General features: G+C 48.8%; 1 protein-coding gene and 1 long non-coding RNA gene across 2 annotated transcripts; one reads left to right on the plus strand and one right to left on the minus strand.

The window, feature by feature from the left end:
* Nucleotides 1-2,731: 2,731 nt before the first annotated feature.
* On the plus strand, nt 2,732-19,094 carry c5 (complement component 5). The gene is made up of 42 exons (XM_056419076.1): nt 2,732-2,814; nt 3,051-3,246; nt 3,687-3,840; nt 4,878-4,948; nt 5,029-5,126; nt 5,232-5,314; nt 5,394-5,484; nt 5,557-5,665; nt 5,747-5,879; nt 6,194-6,309; nt 6,502-6,690; nt 7,051-7,254; nt 7,327-7,539; nt 7,622-7,771; nt 7,893-8,019; nt 8,121-8,186; nt 8,389-8,574; nt 8,728-8,812; nt 8,972-9,054; nt 10,210-10,349; nt 10,473-10,706; nt 10,788-10,848; nt 10,920-11,009; nt 11,719-11,931; nt 12,082-12,157; nt 12,477-12,636; nt 12,756-12,860; nt 12,991-13,162; nt 13,413-13,537; nt 13,638-13,718; nt 13,801-13,953; nt 15,134-15,196; nt 15,266-15,356; nt 16,092-16,131; nt 16,258-16,360; nt 16,486-16,560; nt 17,048-17,153; nt 17,566-17,649; nt 17,785-17,874; nt 18,403-18,495; nt 18,609-18,747; nt 18,842-19,094. The coding sequence occupies exons 1-42, from the start codon at nt 2,741-2,743 to the stop codon at nt 18,972-18,974; spliced, it is 5,055 nt and encodes a 1,684-aa protein (XP_056275051.1). The 5' UTR covers nt 2,732-2,740; the 3' UTR covers nt 18,975-19,094.
* LOC130196796 (uncharacterized) lies at nt 15,363-16,085 on the minus strand. Its single transcript, XR_008832322.1, has 3 exons — nt 15,814-16,085; nt 15,646-15,669; nt 15,363-15,500 (listed from the first exon to the last, which is right to left on the minus strand). It is a non-coding gene; the product is annotated as an uncharacterized LOC130196796 (long non-coding RNA).
* Nucleotides 19,095-19,917: the final 823 nt, after the last annotated feature.

Genomic DNA, 19,917 nt, shown 5'->3' on the forward strand with positions numbered 1-19,917 from the left:
TAAACTTGAGATGTGCTTCATGCCCAGAATATAATTCAACTGTCACTTTATCTGCGTATATTTATGAGGTCACATGTTGTTGTGTGTGAAGTATAAAGGACATTGTACTCATAATAAAGTATTTACTTCACTCCGTTACTCCTACTTTTGTATACTACATCTCACTGGAAGATATTGTACTTTTTACTCCACTATACATGTATCTGACAGCTGACCTTATAATAATAATATTATTATATTATAATACAAGACACTGTATTTCATTCCAGCCTCCAGCTGATAAAATGAGTGAAAATAGCTAAAGAATTAAATACAGCTGACTTTTTACTTAATCAATCAAGTTCCAACGTGCTAATTAGGAGCTAATGCTAATTAGAAGCTTTTGCTAATTAGAAGCTAACAATAATTAGAAGCTAACGCTAATGGTGTCTTCAGTGCTTTTGTTTTGAAAGTCTTTCCTTGCGCTGAAACGGGCCCACAGGCTTTTATTGTGACGAGGTCATGTCGAAATGCACCAGTGGTTTCGGGGCTCTCTCTGGTGGCCAAACTTAATGGTGCATGTCGGTCACTTCCTGTCACACACTGGGTTTAATGTCCTCTTCTGGTTCTCCCTGTAAACGTGGGGGAACATCCGTTCTACAAGGAGAGCACAGCGGTGATGTCATCACCGATTCACGAGTGCTTTGAAAACAGGAAATGAATAAGCACAAATAAAAGGGATACAAATAAATATCTATCATTTTTAAATAATAAAAATAAATTTAAAAAACATAATAGTAAAGTGCAAAAAGTATGTATGTATACTAATACAAGAAAAGTAAAATCAAATTGAAAATGCATATATAAATAAATATATATTTATGTATATTAATATATTTATATACAGTGCATCCGGAAAGTATTCACAGCGCTTCATTTTTTCCACATTTTGTTATGTTACATCTTATTCCAAAATGGATTAAATTCATTATTTTCCTCAACATTCTACACATAAAAACCCATAATGACAAAGTGAAAACTGTTTTTTGCACATTTTTGTACATTTATTAAAAATAAAGAACGAAAACATAACATGTCCATAAGTATTCACAGCCTTTGCTCAATATTTTGTTGAAGCACCTTTGGCAGCAATTACAGCCTCAAGTCTTCTTGGGTATGATTCCACAAGCGTGGCACACCTATTTCTGGGCAGTTTCTCCCATTCGTCTTTGCAGAACCTCTCAAGTTCCATCAGGTTGGATGGGGAGCGTCGGTGCACAGCCATTTCCAGATCTCTCCAGAGATGTTCAATCAGGTTCAAGTCAGGGCTCTGGCTGGGCCACTCAAGGACCTTCACAGAGTCGTCCCGAAGCCACTCCGTTGTTATCTCGGCTGTGTGCTTCGGGTCGTTGTCCTGTTGGAAGATGAACCGTCGCCCCAGTCTGAGGTCCAGAGCGCTTTGGAGCATGTTTTCATCGAGGATGTCTCTGTACATTGCTGCATTCATCTTTCCCTCAATTCTGACTTGTCTCCCAGTTCCTTCCGCTGAAAAACATCCCCACAGCATGATGCTGCCACCACCATGCTTCACTGTCGGGATGGTATTGGCCAGGTGATGAGCAGTGCCTGGTTTCCTCCAGACATGACGCTTGGCATTCAGGCCAAAGACTTCAATCTTTGTTTCATCAGACCAGATAATTTTATTTCTCATGGTCTGAGAGTCCTTCAGGTGCTTTTTTGCAAACTCTAGGCTGACTGTCATGTGCTTTTACTGAGGAGTGGCTTCCGTCTGGCCACTCTACCAAACAGGCCTGATTTGTGGAGTGCTGCAGAGATGGTTGTCCTTCTGGAAGGTTCTCCTCTCTTCATAGAACAACGCTGGAGCTCTGTCAGAGTGACCATCGGGTTCCTGGTCACCTCCCTGACTAAGGCCCTTCTCCCCCGATCGCTCAGTCTGGCTGGGCGGCTCTAGGAAGAGTCCTGGTGGTTCCAAACTTCTTCCATTTCCGGATGATGGAGGCCACTGTGCTCATTGGGACTTTCAATGCTGCAGAAATCTTTCTGTACCCTTCGCCAGATCTGTGCCTCGATACAATTCTGTCTCGGAGGTCTATAGATAATTCCTTGAACTTCATGGCTTGGTTTATGCTCTGATATGCACTGTCAACTGTGATACCTTATATAGACAGGTGTGTGCCTTTCTCAATCATGTCCAATCAACTGAATTTAGCACAGGTGGACTCCAATCAAACATCTCAAGAAACAGGATGCACCTGAGCTAAATTTTGAGTGTCATGGCAAAGGCTGTGAATACTTATGTACATGTTATGTTTTCGTTCTTTATTTTTAACAGATTTGCAAAAATTAGCAAAAAACAGTTTGTCATTATGGGTTGTTGTGTGTAGAATGTTGAGGAAAATAATGAATTTAATCCATTTTGGAATAAGCCTGTAACATAACAAAATGTGGAAAAAGTGAAGCGCTGTGAATACTTTCCGGATGCACTGTATATACATATATGCAAATAAATATATATATATATATATATATCTCTCTAGCTGTGATTTAAAATGACCCTGTTCCATATTGTCGCTCTCTGGTACCAGAGTCAACAACATTGTTGGGTAAGAACAGAAAACACAGGCTGAGTAAACTCACCTTTGGGATATACACACACACACAGGTTTGCCAACAGAGTTGATCAATAACTAATAAAGTGTCTCCGCTCTTCTTCTGTCAGTGTGTCCGCGTCCTCGTCAGGATGAAGGTATGTGTGCTCCTCATGTGTGTGTGTGTGTGTGCCCTCAGCTGGAGGACGGAGGCCGAGTCCAGATCGTAAGTCACTTCCTATTTATTATTATTAAAAGGATTAATAGTGAATAATAGTGTAGGGCAGTACTTGTTGTGCAGTAGTTATAGTGTAGTACTTGTACTGCACTAGTTCTAGTGTAGTACTTGCAGTGCAGTAGCTCCAGTGTAGTACTTGTAGTGCAGTAGCTACAGTGTTACTATACTGTGTTAAGTAAAGGTGTGCCCCTGTAGCTGATTGGTCCCCTGTTTGCCCCCTTCAGGTACCTGGTGACGGCTCCTCTCTCCTTGCGCCTCGACGCTGTGGAGACGGTTCTGCTCCAGCTGTTCGGGTTCATGAACGAGGTGAAGGTCTATGTGTTCCTGAAGACATCCATGGCTCCGGACCACGTGGTTCTGGCTCAGGAGGTCGTGACCCTTAACGCCCAAAACCACCACCAGGCCACCGCCCAAGTCCAGGTGAGACGGAGCACAAGCGGGTCAGTTACCTGGACTGAGGTCGAGTTGTCCTCTTTTGTGAGGAAGGTTCTAACAGGACCTGAAGGATCTCAGTGGCCTCCTTGAGAGCTGGTTGACTCTATGTGAAGGATAGGAGCTTCAGTGCTTCCTTACTTGGCTACTTTAGCAGAGGAAACACTAGACCTTCCTTTACCAAAGGAAAGGAGCTTTAATGCTTCCTTACTTACTAATATGTGTATCAATATTTTCAGTGGATTTTTATAAGAATGTTCGCTTGAACTGTCCAGACCAGAACCAGTTGATCACATCTGGTCAGAGGGACTAGGACGCAAGGAAAAGATGCAAGTGGAGGAAACAGGGAGACTTGGGACTCACCTGAGGAGGCGTGTTTAACTGTGGAGTCTCTTCCTGTTTCTTCCTGTCTCTTTCTGTCCCTGCAGCTGCACCCGGGTCAGCTGGGTCCTGGTGTGAGTCATGTGATCCTGCACGTCCAATCAGCAGAGATCAACCAGCACCTGACAGTGTCCGTCAGCCGCACCAACGGCTTCCTGTTCCTGCAGACCGACAAGCCGCTTTACACGCCCCACCAGAGTGGTGAGCCCCCGTGTCCCACAATGCATCACTTCCATCTCTATTTCAGATTCAACTTTATTGTCATTGCACAGAGTAAACAGGTACTTGAGGTGGATGGACTCTTGTCGGGGAGTGAAGGTTTGACCCCTCTCCAGTGGGTAGTGGTCTGGAGCAGTTCCCATACCAGACTGTGATGCTCTCGATGGTGCAGCGGTAGAAGTTCATCAGGATCTGAGGAGCCATGTAGATCTTCTTCAGTGTCCTCAGGAAGAAGAGATGGTCTCTTCTAGACCAGGGTTGAGGTGTTGAGGGTCCAAGAGAGGTCCTCCGAGATGTGGACCCCCAGAAACCTGAAGCTGGAGACACGCTCCACCTCCATTCCGTTAATGTGGATTGGGGTGCATGTGCAGCCTTGGGTCTCTCTAAAGTCCACCATGATCTCCTTGTTCTTTCAGGTGTTGAGGGCCAGGTTGTTGTTGTTGTTGTTGTTGTTGTTGTTGCAGGACCTCCTCCCTGTATGCCGACGCATCGTTGTTGTCGATGACTCGTTGCTGTCTACGATGACTCGTCGTTGTCGGTGATGACTCGTCGTCGTTGTCGGTGATGACTCGTCGTCGTTGTCGATGACTCAGCATTGTCTACGATGACTCGTCGTTGTCGACGATAACTCGTAGTTGGGTCGTCTGCAAACTTGGTGATGGTGGTAAACCATGTACAGTGGAGGGTGAACAGGAAGTAGAGAGGACCCAGCACACAGTCTTGTGGAACGCCAGAGCTCAGTACTGTACTGTGCGTCAGTACACATTCAAAGTACTTAGTGGAGTATGTTCACAGTGTGTATTAGTACTACTAGGTCTGAATACTTGTCTTCTGATATTGGATCAATTATACACAAGTCACAAGTCATTATTTAACCTTCTTGAATATATGATGCTGTTCTATTATATCATCTAAATGTGTCTGTGTGTGTGTCTGTTTATGTGTGTCTGTTTGTGTTTGTCTGTTTGTGTGTGCGTGTGTATGTGTGTTTTTGTGTATGTGTGTGTGTGTGTGTAAAGTTAAAGTGAGGGCGTTCTCCCTGAACCAGGAACTCAGACCAGCCAATCGCAGCGTTTTCCTGACCTTCAAGGTGAGTGATGACCTTCAGCCTCATGTTGACCTCCTTCATATCAGAATCAGACCCCCCCCCCCCCCCCTCCTGCTCCACAGGACCCCGATCAGACCACAGTGGACATCGTGGAGCTAATCGATGTAAACAATGGAATCCCGTCGATGCAAAACCCGTTTAAGATCCCCATTAAACCCAAGTAAGACTTTATAATGTTCATAATGTGATTCATGTGATTCCAGGTGGTTCATAATGTGATTCATGTGATTCCAGGTGGTTCATAATGTGATTCATGTGATTCCAGGTTGGGGATTTGGACCATCGAAGCTTCTTACTCTGATAAGTTCACGACCACAGCGAGGACCGACTTTGAAGTGAAAGAATACGGTAACACGTCCTCATGAGAGGTGATCTCAAGGTTCCACCAGGATGAGGATGAAGAGTTAACCTCAGTGTTCTGTGTCAGTTATTCCCAGTTTCTACATCCACGTGAAGCCAGAATCTAACTTCATTAGCTATGGAAGCTTCAACCGGTTCACCTTCAAGCTTTCAGCCAGGTGAGGCCCCAGGTGAGCTTCAGACACCCAGAGCTCAGAGCTCCTGGTGGGTAACAGGTGGGTGTGTTGCAGGTACGTCCACGGGGCGCCGGTGGCCCAGGGGGAGGTGTTCCTGCGCTACGGCTACGTTAGCGGAGAGAACGCTCCGGTCATCGTCCCGAGCTCGGTCCGCAAGGAGAGAGTAAGAGTTCATAGTATTTATTAATACATATATTAAACTTTATATATATACATTTTAATAATCAGTTTCTGTGTGCTTCAGTTGTCGTCAACAGGTGAGGTGGACGTGACCGTGAACATGGAGAAGGTCCTCTCGAAACACGATGGACCTAAAGACCTCAATAGTCTGGCAGGGAAGTACCTCTACATCGCTGTCCTGCTGCAGGAGGACACAGGTACTTAAACCTGGGACTACATTAGTGAAGCATTACAGGTGCAGTCTTAAATCTGACATTTAGTCTGAAACCGGACATTTAAAAGGCTTAAACATTACATTTAAACACTTAAACCAGACAACTTAACTCTTAAACCTGACTTTCTAAATCTTAAGGCAGACATTTAAAGTCCTAAACCTGACTTTTCAAATCTTAAAGCAGACATTTAAATAATTGAACCTGACATTTAAAGTCTTAAACTTGACTTTTTAAATCTTAAACTTGACATTTAAAGTCTTAAGCCAGACATTTAACAGGTGCCCCTCATGTCTCAGGTGCGATCACTCAGGAGGCGGAGTTTGCTGCAGTAAAGTTTGTCAAATCACCTTACAGCCTGAGCCTGGTGTCCACGCCCCTTTTCATCAAACCTGGACTTCCTTATAACATCCAGGTGAGTCCAGAACCTCACACATGCTCCACCTGCTCCACCTGCTCCACCTGTTCTACATTTGCTTTGGTTCAACATTGAACTCTTTAACAATAATAATAATAATAATAGTAATAATAATAATAATAATAATAATAATAATAATAAATAATAACAATAACATCATTGAACTCTAACTTCATGATTTCGGTGCAGGTGCTGGTGAAGGATCACCTGGACCAACCGGTGAACCGGGTTCAGGTGCGCCTGGTGGAGCGCCGGCTGTTCACAGCGGAGATGCAGTGGGAGGAGCTACCTTGTCCATCAAGCGCCAACAGCCAATCAGACGGCCTCGCTGTCTTCATCTGCAACACGCCCAGGGAGGGGACCAGAGCGGTGCTGAAGGTGAGGAGAAGGAGGAGGAGGAAGGGCGGGCGGGAGGAGGTAGAGGAGGAGGGGTGGGGGGAGAAAGAGGTGAGGAGGAGGAAGGGGGGGGGGGCGGGAGAAAGAGGTGAGGAGGAGGAAGGGGGAAGAGGTGGAGGAGGAGGAGGAGGAGGAAGAGGAGGAGGAGGTGAGGGGGAAGAGGTGAGGAGAAGGAGGAAGAAGAGGAGGCGGTGAGGAGGAGGAGGTGATAAAGAGGAGGAGGAGGAGGGAAGGGGGAGGAGGAGGGAGTGGTGAGGAGGAGGAGGAGGAGGTGAGTGGGAAGTGTAAAATGTTTACTCGTTGGTTACTTGTTTACATGTTGGTAACTTCCTGTTGTCACAGTTCAAGACGGCGGACTCCTCCCTCCCAGAGGCCAGCCAGGCCAGCCTGAGCCTGGAGGCGTCGGCCTACCACTCTCCCAACCGGCGCTACCTGTACATCGACCCCCCGCAGCCCGGCGGCGGCCTGCTGGTCGGCCAGTTCGCCAACATCCAGGTGTACTCGGCCATGCCCATCTACGTGCCCGCCAGGGCACTCAGCTACCTGGTAAACACAGCTGGTGATGACGTCTCGTTGTTTGCCCTGTTACAGTAGTTACCCCCCCCCCCCCCCCCTCAGGTGCTCTCCAGGGGGAAGGTGGTGGCCTTCGGCAGCCAGAAGTTCATCTCCAGCGGCGACAACAAGCAGACGCTGAGGTTCAAGGTGACGGTTGCCATGGTGCCGTCTGTCCGGCTGCTGGTCTACTACATTCTGTTTGGGGGCGGAGCCAATGAGCTGGTGGCCGACGCCGTGTGGCTGGATGTCAGAGACAAGTGTGTCAATGGGCTTCAGGTACACACATACACACACACACAAACATACCCATACAAACACACACACACACACATACTAATGTTGTGTGTGTGTGCGTCAGACCGATGTGTCGTATCAGGGTCGAGTCTACAAACCAAAGGAAAACCTCCGTCTGGACATCCGGACCAATCAGGACGGGCTGGTCGCCTTGTCGGCTGTTGACTCCGCCCTCTACGAGCTGAGGCCCAACTACAGAGACCCCGTTACACAGGTACCACAGAACACATCCTTTACACAATATATATATAGAAATATACATATGTATATATATATACATATATATATACATATGTATTGGTAGTGAAACTGCAGTAACAGGAAGTGGCCTGCAGGTGCTGCGTCACCTGGAGCAAAGTGATCAGGGCTGCGGTGGAGGCGGCGGCAGAGACAGCGCAGACGTCTTCCTATTGGCCGGCCTCACCTTCATCACCAACGCCAACGCCCAGCCATCAACCAGCAGTACGTCCATCAATCAATCAATCAATCAATTCATCAATTCATAAATGAGGAATGTGTGTATGTGTGTGTGTGTGTTTGTGTGTGTGTTTGTGTGTGTGTAGTTGCAGCGTGCTCGGCAGCCGTGCGTACTAAGCGAGCTCTGACTGAAGAGGAGAAGACAAAGAAAGGCGAGAATCCTGTCAATTGTTTCCTGTTGAGACCTTTTTGTTTTAAAGAACAGTATTGGCTGCAATTCACAAGTGTTCAAGTACACAACTGACCAAGTGTCCAAGTGTCCAAGTGTTCAAGTGTACAAGTTTTCAAGTGTTCAAGTGTACAAGCATTCAAAATGAAGCATGACATCATGATGAACAGTGAATCTGTCTCCAGTGAGGAGCTATGGCCGTCTGGAGCCCTGCTGTACAACGGGCATGAAGTACATCCCAAAGAGTGTGACCTGCCGCCAGTACGCCCTGCAGCGGTACAGCAAACGCCTCCGCTGCCAACGGGTCTTCAAAGACTGCTGCGAGTTCTTCCAGCAGAATCTGGACCAGAACCTCATCCTGGGACGCCACGGTCAGTCCTGGAAACAACACCATCCCGTACGGACGTCTTATTGTGGAGGGACATCAGAGATTATTGTGTGTGTGTGTGTGTGTGTGTGTGTGTGTGTGTGTGTGTGTGTGTGTGTGTGTGTGTGTGTGTGTGTGTGTGTGTGTGTGTGTGTAGCGATGGGTGCAACCTTCGACGTGGCTCCTTCTCTGGTCCGGAGCTACTTCCCAGAGAGCTGGATGTGGGAGGTGCAGCGTGTCAGGTGAAATACATCAAGCAAACCCGTGAATCTGTTAGTTTATACCTTTAAAGTCTTAATGCTGCATTCTCTCTCCTGGCCACCAGGGGGCAACACCTATGTTCTTTATATTTTTGTCTCACTGTGTTTACTACCGAGGACATCTTTGTCTTTTTGTCTTAGTTCGGGCCTGTTGTCGGCCACCAGGCCTCTACCAGACTCTCTCACCACCTGGGAGATCAAGGCCGTCGGCATTTTCCAGAACGGTGAGTTTTCCTTCATGTTATCTTCTCCTTCATTTATTACGTCTATTCTGCCATTTCTTTCTTTCCTTCCTTTCTTCAGCCCCTCTTTTCAGTTTCTGCAGGTGTCTCAGGTATTTATTTGTGTCACAAAGTTTGTGTTACCCCGTGAGTCCAGTGTTCTCCCTGTGTCAGCATGGGGTCTCTACAGGTTGTTGTTCCCCAGTGACCCTGAGAGTTGTGTTGTTGGGGCAATAGCTCCTGGTAGGGGCTCCAAAGGCAAAGAATTGTCCCACCTCGCCCAACAAAGGTAAACCGACGCTTCCTTCTGTTGGTAAACTTGGGAGGGGACTTGCCGATGAGCGTCTGATGGCCAGGCCTTGACACACGGCGCCCGGCCCGCAGCAGCCTGAATCAACTTCCGGGAACCGCCGCCCTGTGGGCCCACCATTCAAAGATGTGTACTGAACCCCTGCTACCACAGACTAGCTCTAGGGGTGTGGAATGTCTCCTCTCTGGCGGGGAAGGAACTGGAGCTGCTGAGGGAGCTGCATCGATACCAACTAGATATAGCACCGGTTCTGAAACTAAACTGGCCCAAGGTGAGAGGTGCTTGGTGGGTGTGGAGATACTCACCATGTGTTCTGGAAAGGGAGCCGACTGAGGACTCTGTAGTTCTGCTGGAGGACTTCAACGCTCATCTGGGTCACGATGGAGAGACCTGGAAGAAGGTGATTGGGAGGAACCTGATCTGAACCCTAGTGGTGCTTTGCTGTTGGATTTCTGTGCTGCTCATTAATTGGAGCACAGAGCAGTTCATAAGTGGACTTGGTACCAGAACATCATATCAACTGATCCGAATGTCTTGGCCACTCGGGTGAAGGGAGGAGCTGACAACTGATCACCAGCTGGTGGTGAGTTGGATCAGATGATGGGTGAGGCTGCCGGACGGAACTGGTCAATCCAAACCCGTAATGAGGGTAAACCTCTAGCTGAGGTTCCTGTCCGCAAGGTCTTCAACTGTCCCCGCCGGAAGAACTTTCCGTGCATCACTGGGAGGCTGGACGCATGGAATCCAAGCGGGCCTTATTCAGAGCCTCCACTGTGGGAGCAGCAGAAGGGAATCGGTGCCTGTGGGGATTGCAAAAACCTGCTCGTTGATGTGTTCTGTCTCTCCAGGTGTGTGTGTAGCGGAGCCGGTCCAGGTGTCGGTCAATCTCCCTCTCAGTGTGGATGTCCCGCTCCCCTACCAGGTGATCAGAGGAGAACAGGTGGAGCTGAAGGGGTCCGTCTACAACCAGCAGGACAACGCTGTCATGGTAACAACACCAGTCCACCACATGTCCCATGATCTTTACCTAGTTTTGTGTCCTGCAACTTACTTACTTACTCCTCCGTTTCCTCTTCTTCCTGTTTCTCCTCCTCCTCCTCCCCCTCCTCAGTTCTGTGTGACGCTGACAGCCGGCCCGGCGGTGTGCCTGCAGCAGTCCCACCCCAACCCCGCGGGGCTGGGACTTCACTCCACCTCCTGCAGCTGGACGCCTCTGTCTGCGGGGGGTGTGGGGAAGGTGAGTTTCACCCTGCTGGGTCTCGAGCCCGGAGACCACATCCTGACCTTCACCCTGAGGACACGCCAAGGAGGACGAGACGTCCTGGAGAAGAGGCTGAGAGTGGTGGTAGGCAAAGAGTTATTGAGTTCATAGGAAACGTCAGATTTCACTCATTGCGCATTTAGTGAGCCGTGTTTGTGTTTGCAGCCTGAAGGAGTGAAGAAGGAGCAGTTCTCTGGAGGCAGACTGGACCCTCAGGGCCTCTACGGTAAACTGACCTCTGATCCGCTGCTGCACTCTGAGAGCTCAGTGGAGTCACTCTGCTCTGTGCTGCTGCAGGTTCAGAGAAGAGAACGGTGGAGTTGAAGAACAAGACGCCGGCCAACGTCGTCCCCAACACAGCTGTGGAGAGGACGCTGACCATCCACGGTGAGGCCGTGGAGAGAGATTATGAGGATATGAACTGTTGACCAGTTCTTTAAAGTCTACGCTTCATGTCTTCAAGCTACATTCAGTTTAGCGTTAAACCATAAAGCAGGTAGGTAGGTAGATAGGTACTGATGGTAGGTAGGTAGATATGTAGGTAGATAGGAAGGTAGATATATAAGTAGGTAGTTAGTTAGATAGATAGATAGGTAAATAGATAGATAGGTAGATTTGTAGGTAGGTAGATAAATAGATAGGTAGATAGATAGGTAGATGTATAGGTACGTAGGTAGGAAGGTAGGTAGGTAGATATATAGGAAGGTAGGTAGGTGAAAAAGGTGAATAGGTGGATAGGTAGCTTGATAGATAGATAGTTATAGGTAGGTAAGTAGGAAGGTAGATATATAGGTAGGTAGCTACTAGATATATAGATAGATAGATAGGTAGGAAGGTAGGTAGGTAGATAGGTAGATATGTAGGTAAGTAGAAGATAGGTAGGTAAGTAGGTGGATAGGTAGGTAGGTAAGTAGATAGGTAGGTAGTTAGGTAGTTAGGTAGGTAGGTAGGTAAGTAGTGAGATAGGTAGGTAGGTGAGTGGTGATGTTTCCTACCTTAACGTGTTTTATTCAGCGTTCAGTTGTACGGCCGATGACTCCTAGGCCAAGTCGAGGCTTCCAGACCATCAAAGGGTCTCTGTGTGTTTCGGGACCAGGTGAGGTTCTCGGCGACATTCTGTCGGTGATCAACAGCCCCAAAGGCCTCCGGCAGCTCGTCAACCTGCCGGCCGGGTCGGGGGAAGCGGCGCTGGGCGGCGTGCTCCCCCTGGCTCAGGCGTACCAGTACCTGGAGACCACGAGGACCTGGGACCTCCTGGGAGGACAAATCCAGAAGAAGTCTGCAGACCTGATACAGAAGATCAAAGAGGGTGAGGAGACGCTGATGGAGACTTGAGGACGCTCACTTCCTGTTTACTTACTGTGTGTGTGTGAATGTGTGTGTGCGTGTATGTGTGTGTGTGTGGGTGTGTGTGTGTGTCTGTGTGCACGTGCGCACGCGTGTGTGTGTGTGTGTGCAGGTCTGGTCAGTATCAGTTCATTCAAAAGGGGAGACTCCAGTTACAGCATGTGGATGAAGAGAGAACCCAGCACCTGGTGAACACCCCCCCACACGCACACACACACACTCACACACACACACACATGCAAACACACACCAATAACTAAATGGGTGTGCATAGAAATGTATATATTTATTAACCTGAACTGTGTTTGCTGGAAGTTATTGTGACTGAAACATGTTAGTTGTTATATATTTCTCTCCCTCTCCCTCTCTCCCTCTCTCTCTCTCTCTCCCTCTCCCTCTCCACCTCCCTCCCTCTCTCTGTCTCTCCCTCTGCCTCTGCCTCTCTCTCCCTCCCTCTCTCTCTGACTCTCTCTCCCCCCTCTGACTCCCTCTCTCTCTCTCCCTCAGGCTGACAGCCCTGGTGGTGAAGACCCAGTCTGTGGTGGACCCGGTGGTCTCTGTAGACCACCAGACCCTGTCAGAGTCCTTGTCCTGGTTGATCCGCAGGGCTCAGCAGCCGGACGGATCCTTCACAGAGAAGTCCTCCTTCAGGCCCAACAGAGTGATGGTCAGTCGTCTCCTCCTCCTCCTCATCCTCGTCCTCCTCCTCGTCCTATTCCTCCTCCTCCTCCTCCTTGTTTGTTACTTCTCTGTGCTCTTTGTGTTCTGGTTTCTGATTGGCCGCAGGCTGCAGGGACCGCTGCTGTTGACCAATCGGTGTATCTGACGTCCTTCGTGCTGATCGCGTTACACAAAGCCACGAAGATCCAGGACACCATCCTGCAGCTCCGGGTGAGAGCCCTTCTTCCTCCTCCTCCTCCTCCTCCTCTTCCTCCTCCTCCTCTTCCTCTTCCTCTTCCTCTTCCTCCTCCTCTTCATCCTTTCCAACTCCATAACCCTTTACCTCCTCTTCTCCCTCTAGTTCCACGATGACAGCATGAGGTCTGCAGCAAACTATATTTCCCAGCATGCCTCTGGGGTGAAGAGTGTGTATGTGCGTGCGGTGGCGACCTACGCGCTGACCCTTCATGACCCCGACAGCATGGCGGCCTCTGAGCTCCTCGCCAGTCTGGAGAAACTGGCCTGGGACCAAGGTGGCTGCTTTAAGTCCAGGGGAAGCGTTCACATACATATATATGTATATATATATACATACATATACATATATATATACATATATATACACATATATATGTATATATACACATATATATGTATATATACACATACATATATAAATCTATATATATATATACATATATATAGATACGTATTTATATATAGACATATATACATATATATATATATATATACACATACATACCTGTGTGTGTGTGTGTGTAGGCCACCCCGCTGTGCTCAGGTACTGGCAGGAGTCCAACGTGACAGCTGATTGGCTGAAACCCGACCAATCCAGCGGCCTGACGGTGGAGACCACGGCGTACGTCCTGCTGACGGTGCTGCTGAAGGTGCATCCTGTTTACCCTCATTGTTTATTAGTAATAATGCTGTTTACCCTGTCATTATTGAGTCTTCTGATCAATAATATTGATTATTGTTGTGTTAAAGGGGCGGATCCACTACGCCAACCCCATCCTGTCCTGGCTGACCCGGGATCAGCACTACGGAAAGGGGTTCTACTCCATGCAGGTACACACACATCCCTGGTTCTGACCTAAACCTGGTTCTGACCTGATCCCCTCTCTCTCTCCCTCCCCCCCCCTCTCTCCAGGACACGGTCTTGACCCTGGAGGCGGTCTCAGAGTACAGCAGGGTGGTCCCCCGAGCCGTCCTCAACCAGGTGATCGACGTCCGCTACCGGAGGAAAGGAGCGCTGGGTCGAGTCCAGCTGAGCCAGAGCCGGCCCGTGGCCACGCCCATCCAGGTGAGGGTGAGACAGGTGCTGCGCGGCCGGTGAGACAGGCTCAGGGTGGTGAGACAGGCTAAGGGCAGTGAGACAGGCTCAGGGCAGTGAGACAGGCTAAGGGCAGTGAGACAGGCTAAGGGCAGTGAGACAGGCTAAGGGCAGTGAGACAGGCTCAGGGCAGTGAGACAGGCTAAGGGCAGTGAGACAGGCTCAGGGCGGTGAGACAGGCTCAGGGCGGTGAGACAGGCTCAGGGCAGTGAGACAGGCTCAGGGCAGTGAGACAGGCTGAGGGCAGTGAGACATGCTAAGGGCAGTGAAACAGGCTAAGGGCAGTGAGACAGGCTCAGGGCAGTGAGACAGGCTCAGGGCAGTGAGACAGGCTCAGGGCAGTGAAACAGGCTAAGGGTGGTGAGAAGGACTCAGGGTGGTGAGACAGGCTCAGGGCGGTGAGACAGGCTCAGGGCAGTGAGACAGGCTAAGGGCAGTGAGACAGGCTCAGGGCAGTGAGACAGGCTCAGGGCAGTGAGACAGGCTCAGGGCAGTGAGACAGGCTAAGGGCAGTGAGACAGGCTCAGGGCAGTGAGACAGGCTCAGGGCAGTGAGACAGGCTCAGGGCAGTGAGACAGGCTAAGGGCAGTGAAACAGGCTAAGGGCAGTGAGACAGGCTCAGGGCAGTGAGACAGGCTCAGGGCAGTGAGACAGGCTCAGGGCAGTGAGACAGGCTCAGGGCAGTGAAACAGGCTAAGGGTGGTGAGACAGGCTCAGGGCGGTGAGACAGGCTCAGGGCAGTGAGACAGGCTAAGGGCAGTGAGACAGGCTCAGGGCGGTGAGACAGGCTAAGGGCAGTGAGACAGGCTCAGGGCGGTGAGACAGGCTAAGGGCAGTGAGACAGGCTCAGGGCAGTGAGACAGGCTCAGGGCAGTGAGACAGGCTCAGGGCAGTGAGACAGGCTCAGGGCAGTGAGACAGGCTCAGGGTGGTGAGACAGGCTCAGGGCAGTGAGACAGGCTCAGGGTGGTGAGACAGGCTAAGGGCGGTGAGACAGGCTCAGGGTGGTGAGACAGGCTCAGGGTGGTGAGACAGGCTCAGGGCGGTGAGACAGGCTCAGGGTGGTGAGACAGGCTCAGGGTGGTGAGACAGGCTCAGGGCGGTGAGACAGGCTCAAGAGACTCAACAACCTGTCCGTGTTTGTGTCCCAGGTGACGCATGATGATGACATCACCGTGTCCACAGGTTTTGGGAGGGGCGTATCCAACGTGAAGGTGGGTTAGGCTTAAAATAGAGTCCCTCCTTGTAGATCTCCCAGAATGCTTTGTAAACCCCCCCCCCAGATGAAGACCGTTTACTACGAGACAGCCTCGTCGGCTCTGAACTGTAACTTTGACCTCACCATCGAGGTGGCAGGGCCCGACTCCTCCAGTGGTAAGATGCTACCTGTCTGTCTCCCTGTCTGTCTACCTGTCTGTCTACCTGTCTGTCTGCCTACCTCTCTACCTGTCTGTCTCCCTGTCTGTCTGCCTGTCTGTCTACCTGTCTGTCTCCCTGTCTGTCTGCCTACCTCTCTACCTGTCTGTCTCCCTGTCTGTCTACCTGTCTGTCTCCTCTGTCTGTCTACCTGTCTGTCTACCTGTCTGTCTCCCTGTCTGTCTCTCTGTCTGTCTACCTGTCTGTCTCCCTGTCTGTCTACCTGTCTGTCTCCCTGTCTGTCTACCTGTCTGTCTACCTGTCTGTCTCCCTGTCTGTCTGCCTGTCTGTCTCTCTGTCTGTCTACCTGTCTGTCTCCCTGTCTGTCTCTCTGTCTGTCTACCTGTCTGTCTCCCTGTCTGTCTCTCTGTCTGTCTACCTGTCTGTCTCCCTGTCTGTCTCCCTGTCTGTCTACCTGTCTGTCTCCCTGTCTGTCTACCTGTCTGTCTCCCTGTCTGTCTGCCTACCTCTCTACCTGTCTGTCTCCCTGTCTGTCTACCTGTCTGTCTCCCTGTCTGTCTGCCTACCTCTCTACCTGTCTGTCTCCCTGTCTGTCTACCTGTCTGTCTACCTGTCTGTCTCCCTGTCTGTCTGCCTGTCTGTCTACCTGTCTGTCTCCCTGTCTGTCTGCCTACCTCTCTACCTGTCTGTCTCCCTGTCTGTCTACCTGTCTGTCTACCTGTCTCTCCTCAGATCCCGCTCTCGGCTCTCCTCACCTTGTCGCCTGTGCAAAGTAAGAGAACTGAATAATTATTAATTCTCAAAGTTCTTTTACTTCATGTGAATATTTATGTTTACATTTCAGTCACTTTATTATGAAAGGTCCCTGCTTTCTGTGATTGTGTTTCTTGTTCTTCAGGTACAGACCTCCTCCTAACGAGGTCTCCACAGAGTCCAGTCTGACGGTGATGAAGATCGAGCTGCCCACAGGTGTTGAGGGTTACCTGGAGGACCTGAGACAGGTGAGTCACACGACATAATTATGTTGGCTCTGGTCACATGACATCATCATGTTGATTCTAGTCACATGACATCATCATAATGGCTCTGGTCACATGACATCATCATGTTGGCTCTGGTTTTTCAGTTTAGAGACACAGACGAGCCGATAATCTCTCACTATGAACTCCAAGGAAACACTGTAGTCATCCAGATGGACTCTGTGAGTAACGACAACAACAAACAACAACAACAACCACATCAACCAATACAAACACAACAACAAACACAAACAAAAACAAACACAACAACCAATACAAACAAACACAAACAAACAAACACAACAACCAATACAAACACAACAACACAACAAACACAACAACTACAACAAGCAAAATAAACACAGCAACAAACACAACAACTAATACAAACAAAACAAACCAGAACACTTAAAACAAGGTAACATGTTTTAGTCTCTAGAAAGACATGAAGAAACATTTTAATTCTCATCTTGTGAATCGTTAACAAAATAATAATAAACCTAAACTATAAATCTGTTTTCTTACGTCTCACTGTAAAGATACATGTTCTTTTTTTGGGTGCGTTTAAGGGTGCTCCGACACCAGAGCGCTGAATGATACAAATAGTTAAATCCATCAGTTTATTCTTCATCGTAATGTTTTATTCGTCACTTCCTGTCTGGTTGTTAGGTTCCCTCAGAGCTCTTCCTGTGCGTTGGGTTCAGGATCAGGACCAGCTTCAGGGTGGGCGGGGCCAGCAAGTCCCTGTTTAGCATCTACGAGCGTGAGGACAAAGGTCAGTCCTGCTTTGCATCCTGTGTAGTCGTTATCAGGTGTATTTGTAGTTCTACAGTCAAACAGGAAGTCAAGTGGTGGAGTTCCAAATTATATTTCGAGTTAAAACTGTAATTATGAGCCACTTATTAAAGGTTAACTATGAGGAGAGTTACAGCCTAGCCTACCTTAGCACAACACTGGAAGCAGGGGGGAAATGTTAGCCTAGCTTAGCACAACACTGGAAGCAGGGGGGAACTGTTAGCCTAGCTTAGCACAACACTGGAAGCAGGGGGGAACTGTTAGCCTAGCTTAGCACAACACTGGAAGCAGGGGGGAACTGTTAGTCTAGGAACATTAAACTTCCTCTGCAGTGTCTAAATGTTGGATTGTTTCTTTTAGTGTGACCAAGTGAGAGTTCTTTCATCCTGCAGGTCGTGAATGCACCAGACAGTTCTCCTACGAGCAGCAGAAGCTTCAGCGGCTCTGTGTGGACGAACAGTGTCAGTGTATGACAGGTAGCTCCTGCCTTGTGATCGGCTGATATCAGCTGTGTGTCATGCTGTGTATGTCACTGTGTGTCATGGTTTGTGAGTTGTTTATGTTTTTAGTTGTAACCACACATTAAACATATTGTTGTTGTTGTTGTGTAGCTACATGTGCGGCCTTCAGAGGGAACGTCGATGCGACGCTGACGGCAACCAAACGTACGAATGAGACGTGCAGGCCGCACATCAAATATGGTGAGAGCAAGTCGTCATGACGGCATGTCCGTCGCCATCTTTGTTTTTGTCTGTCGTCATCCAAGCAGAGAACTGTTGATTACCTGTCAATAACCTCGTAGCCCCACCCCTAAAGCAGGTTGACCCTAAATGACCATAATGTACGAAATGATAACATCATGCTGGATTGAAGAATACTTGAAACTAGAGATTGAGACATAAGCTCATGTTTACAATGTTTACTGAGGGAATACATCAAGAGAGAAGTCTTTTATATAGACTTCTATACAACCAGAGCAGTTGCCCCCTGGTGGTCAGGAGAGAGGATGCAGCTTCAACACATGAAGCATATACTTCTATACAACCAGAGCAGTTGCCCCCTGGTGGTCAGGAGAGAGGATGCAGCTTTAACACATGAAGCATATACTTCTATACAACCAGAGGAGTCGCCCCCTGGTTGAATAAATCAAGAGAGAAGTAGCGTCATGTTCTATAGACTATCAGGAAGTATATATTTGACCTTTAGGAACTCTCATTGTCTCCCTGCAGCCTACAAGGTGACGGTGACGTCTTCAGCAGCAGAAGGAGACTTTATGACCCACACGGCCACCGTAGTTGAAGTCCTGAAGAACACAGATAAAGGTTATGAAACATGAAGACATGCTTCACTCTGATTGGACAGAAATTAAGACATGTGACATCATGTGATGCCGTTACCTTAACACATCATGTTACTTTGCCTCCTGGTTTTGCAGAACTTGAAGCGGTGAGTTCAGGGACCGAGGTGGAGCTGGTAAAAAAGGCCACGTGCAGCGCAGTTGACATCCAGAACAACAAGCAGTACCTGGTGATGGGAGCCCGAGGGTCCGAGGTCACACTGAGCCGGGGCCTCAAGTCAGTGTCTCTCTACCGCTCTCTCACCCGAACGTCTGCTTCACCTCTTCCTCCTCCTTCTCTTCCTCCTAACCCTCCTGGTCTTGTCCTGCAGGTACCGTCTCCCTCTGGACTCGGAGGCGCTGGTGGAGCTGTGGCCGTCTGACTGTAGTTCTCCCGAGTGTTCGGACTACAGTTTCCATCTGGACGACTTTGCTCTGGACCTGCAGTTGGCCGGCTGCTCATAACTCATAACTCATTTTAATAGTTAATAATATTAGTTTTATTAACTAGCAGTTAAAATATAAATGGTTTAATTCTTCTTTTCCAAATTATACTCTGTCAATAAAAGACAAAAAATATGTATACCTTGTGGTATTGCTACTTTTACTGAAGTATCCGAGTACTTCATACCCCACTGTGTGCACTTCTCGCATGCTAAGCGAGCGCTAGTTCTCTCATGCTACGCGAGCGCTAGTTCTCTCATGCTATGTGAGCGCTAGTTCTCATGCTAAGCGAGCGCTAGTTCTCTCATGCTAAGCGAGCGCTAGTTCTCTTATGCTAAGCAAGCGCTAGTTCTCATGCTGCTTAGCTAGTTCTCTCATGCTAGCGCTTAGCCAGTTCTCTTATGCTAAGCGATCGCTAGTTCTCTCATGCTAAGCGAGCGCTACTGCTCTTATGCTAAGCGAGCGCTAGTTCTCTCATGCTAAGCGAGCGCTAGTTCTCTCATGCTAAGCGAGCGCTAGTTCTCTCATGCTAAGCGAGCGCTAGTTCTCTTATGCTAAGCAAGCGCTAGTTATCTCATGCTAAGCGAGCGCTAGTTCTCTCATGCTAAGCGAGCGCTAGTTCTCTCATGCTAAGCGAGCGCTAGTTCTCTTATGCTAAGCGATCGCTAGTTCTCTCATGCTAAGCGAGCGCTAGTTCTCTTATTCTAAGCGAGCGCTAGTTCTCTCATGCTAAGCGAGCGCTAGTTCTCTCATGCTAAGTGAGCGCTAGTTCTCTTATGCTAAGCGATCACTAGTTCTCTCATGCTAAGCGAGCGCTAGTTCTCTTATGCTAAGCGAGCGCTAGTTCTCTCATGCTAAGCGAGCGCTAGTTCTCTCATGCTAAGCGAGCGCTAGTTCTCTCATGCTAAGCGAGCGCTAGTTCTCTCATGCTAAGCGAGCGCTAGTTCTCTTATGCTAAGCGATC

The sequence above is a fragment of the Pseudoliparis swirei genome, chromosome 7 (genome assembly GCF_029220125.1).
Source record: "Pseudoliparis swirei isolate HS2019 ecotype Mariana Trench chromosome 7, NWPU_hadal_v1, whole genome shotgun sequence".
Taxonomy (NCBI): domain Eukaryota; kingdom Metazoa; phylum Chordata; class Actinopteri; order Perciformes; family Liparidae; genus Pseudoliparis; species Pseudoliparis swirei.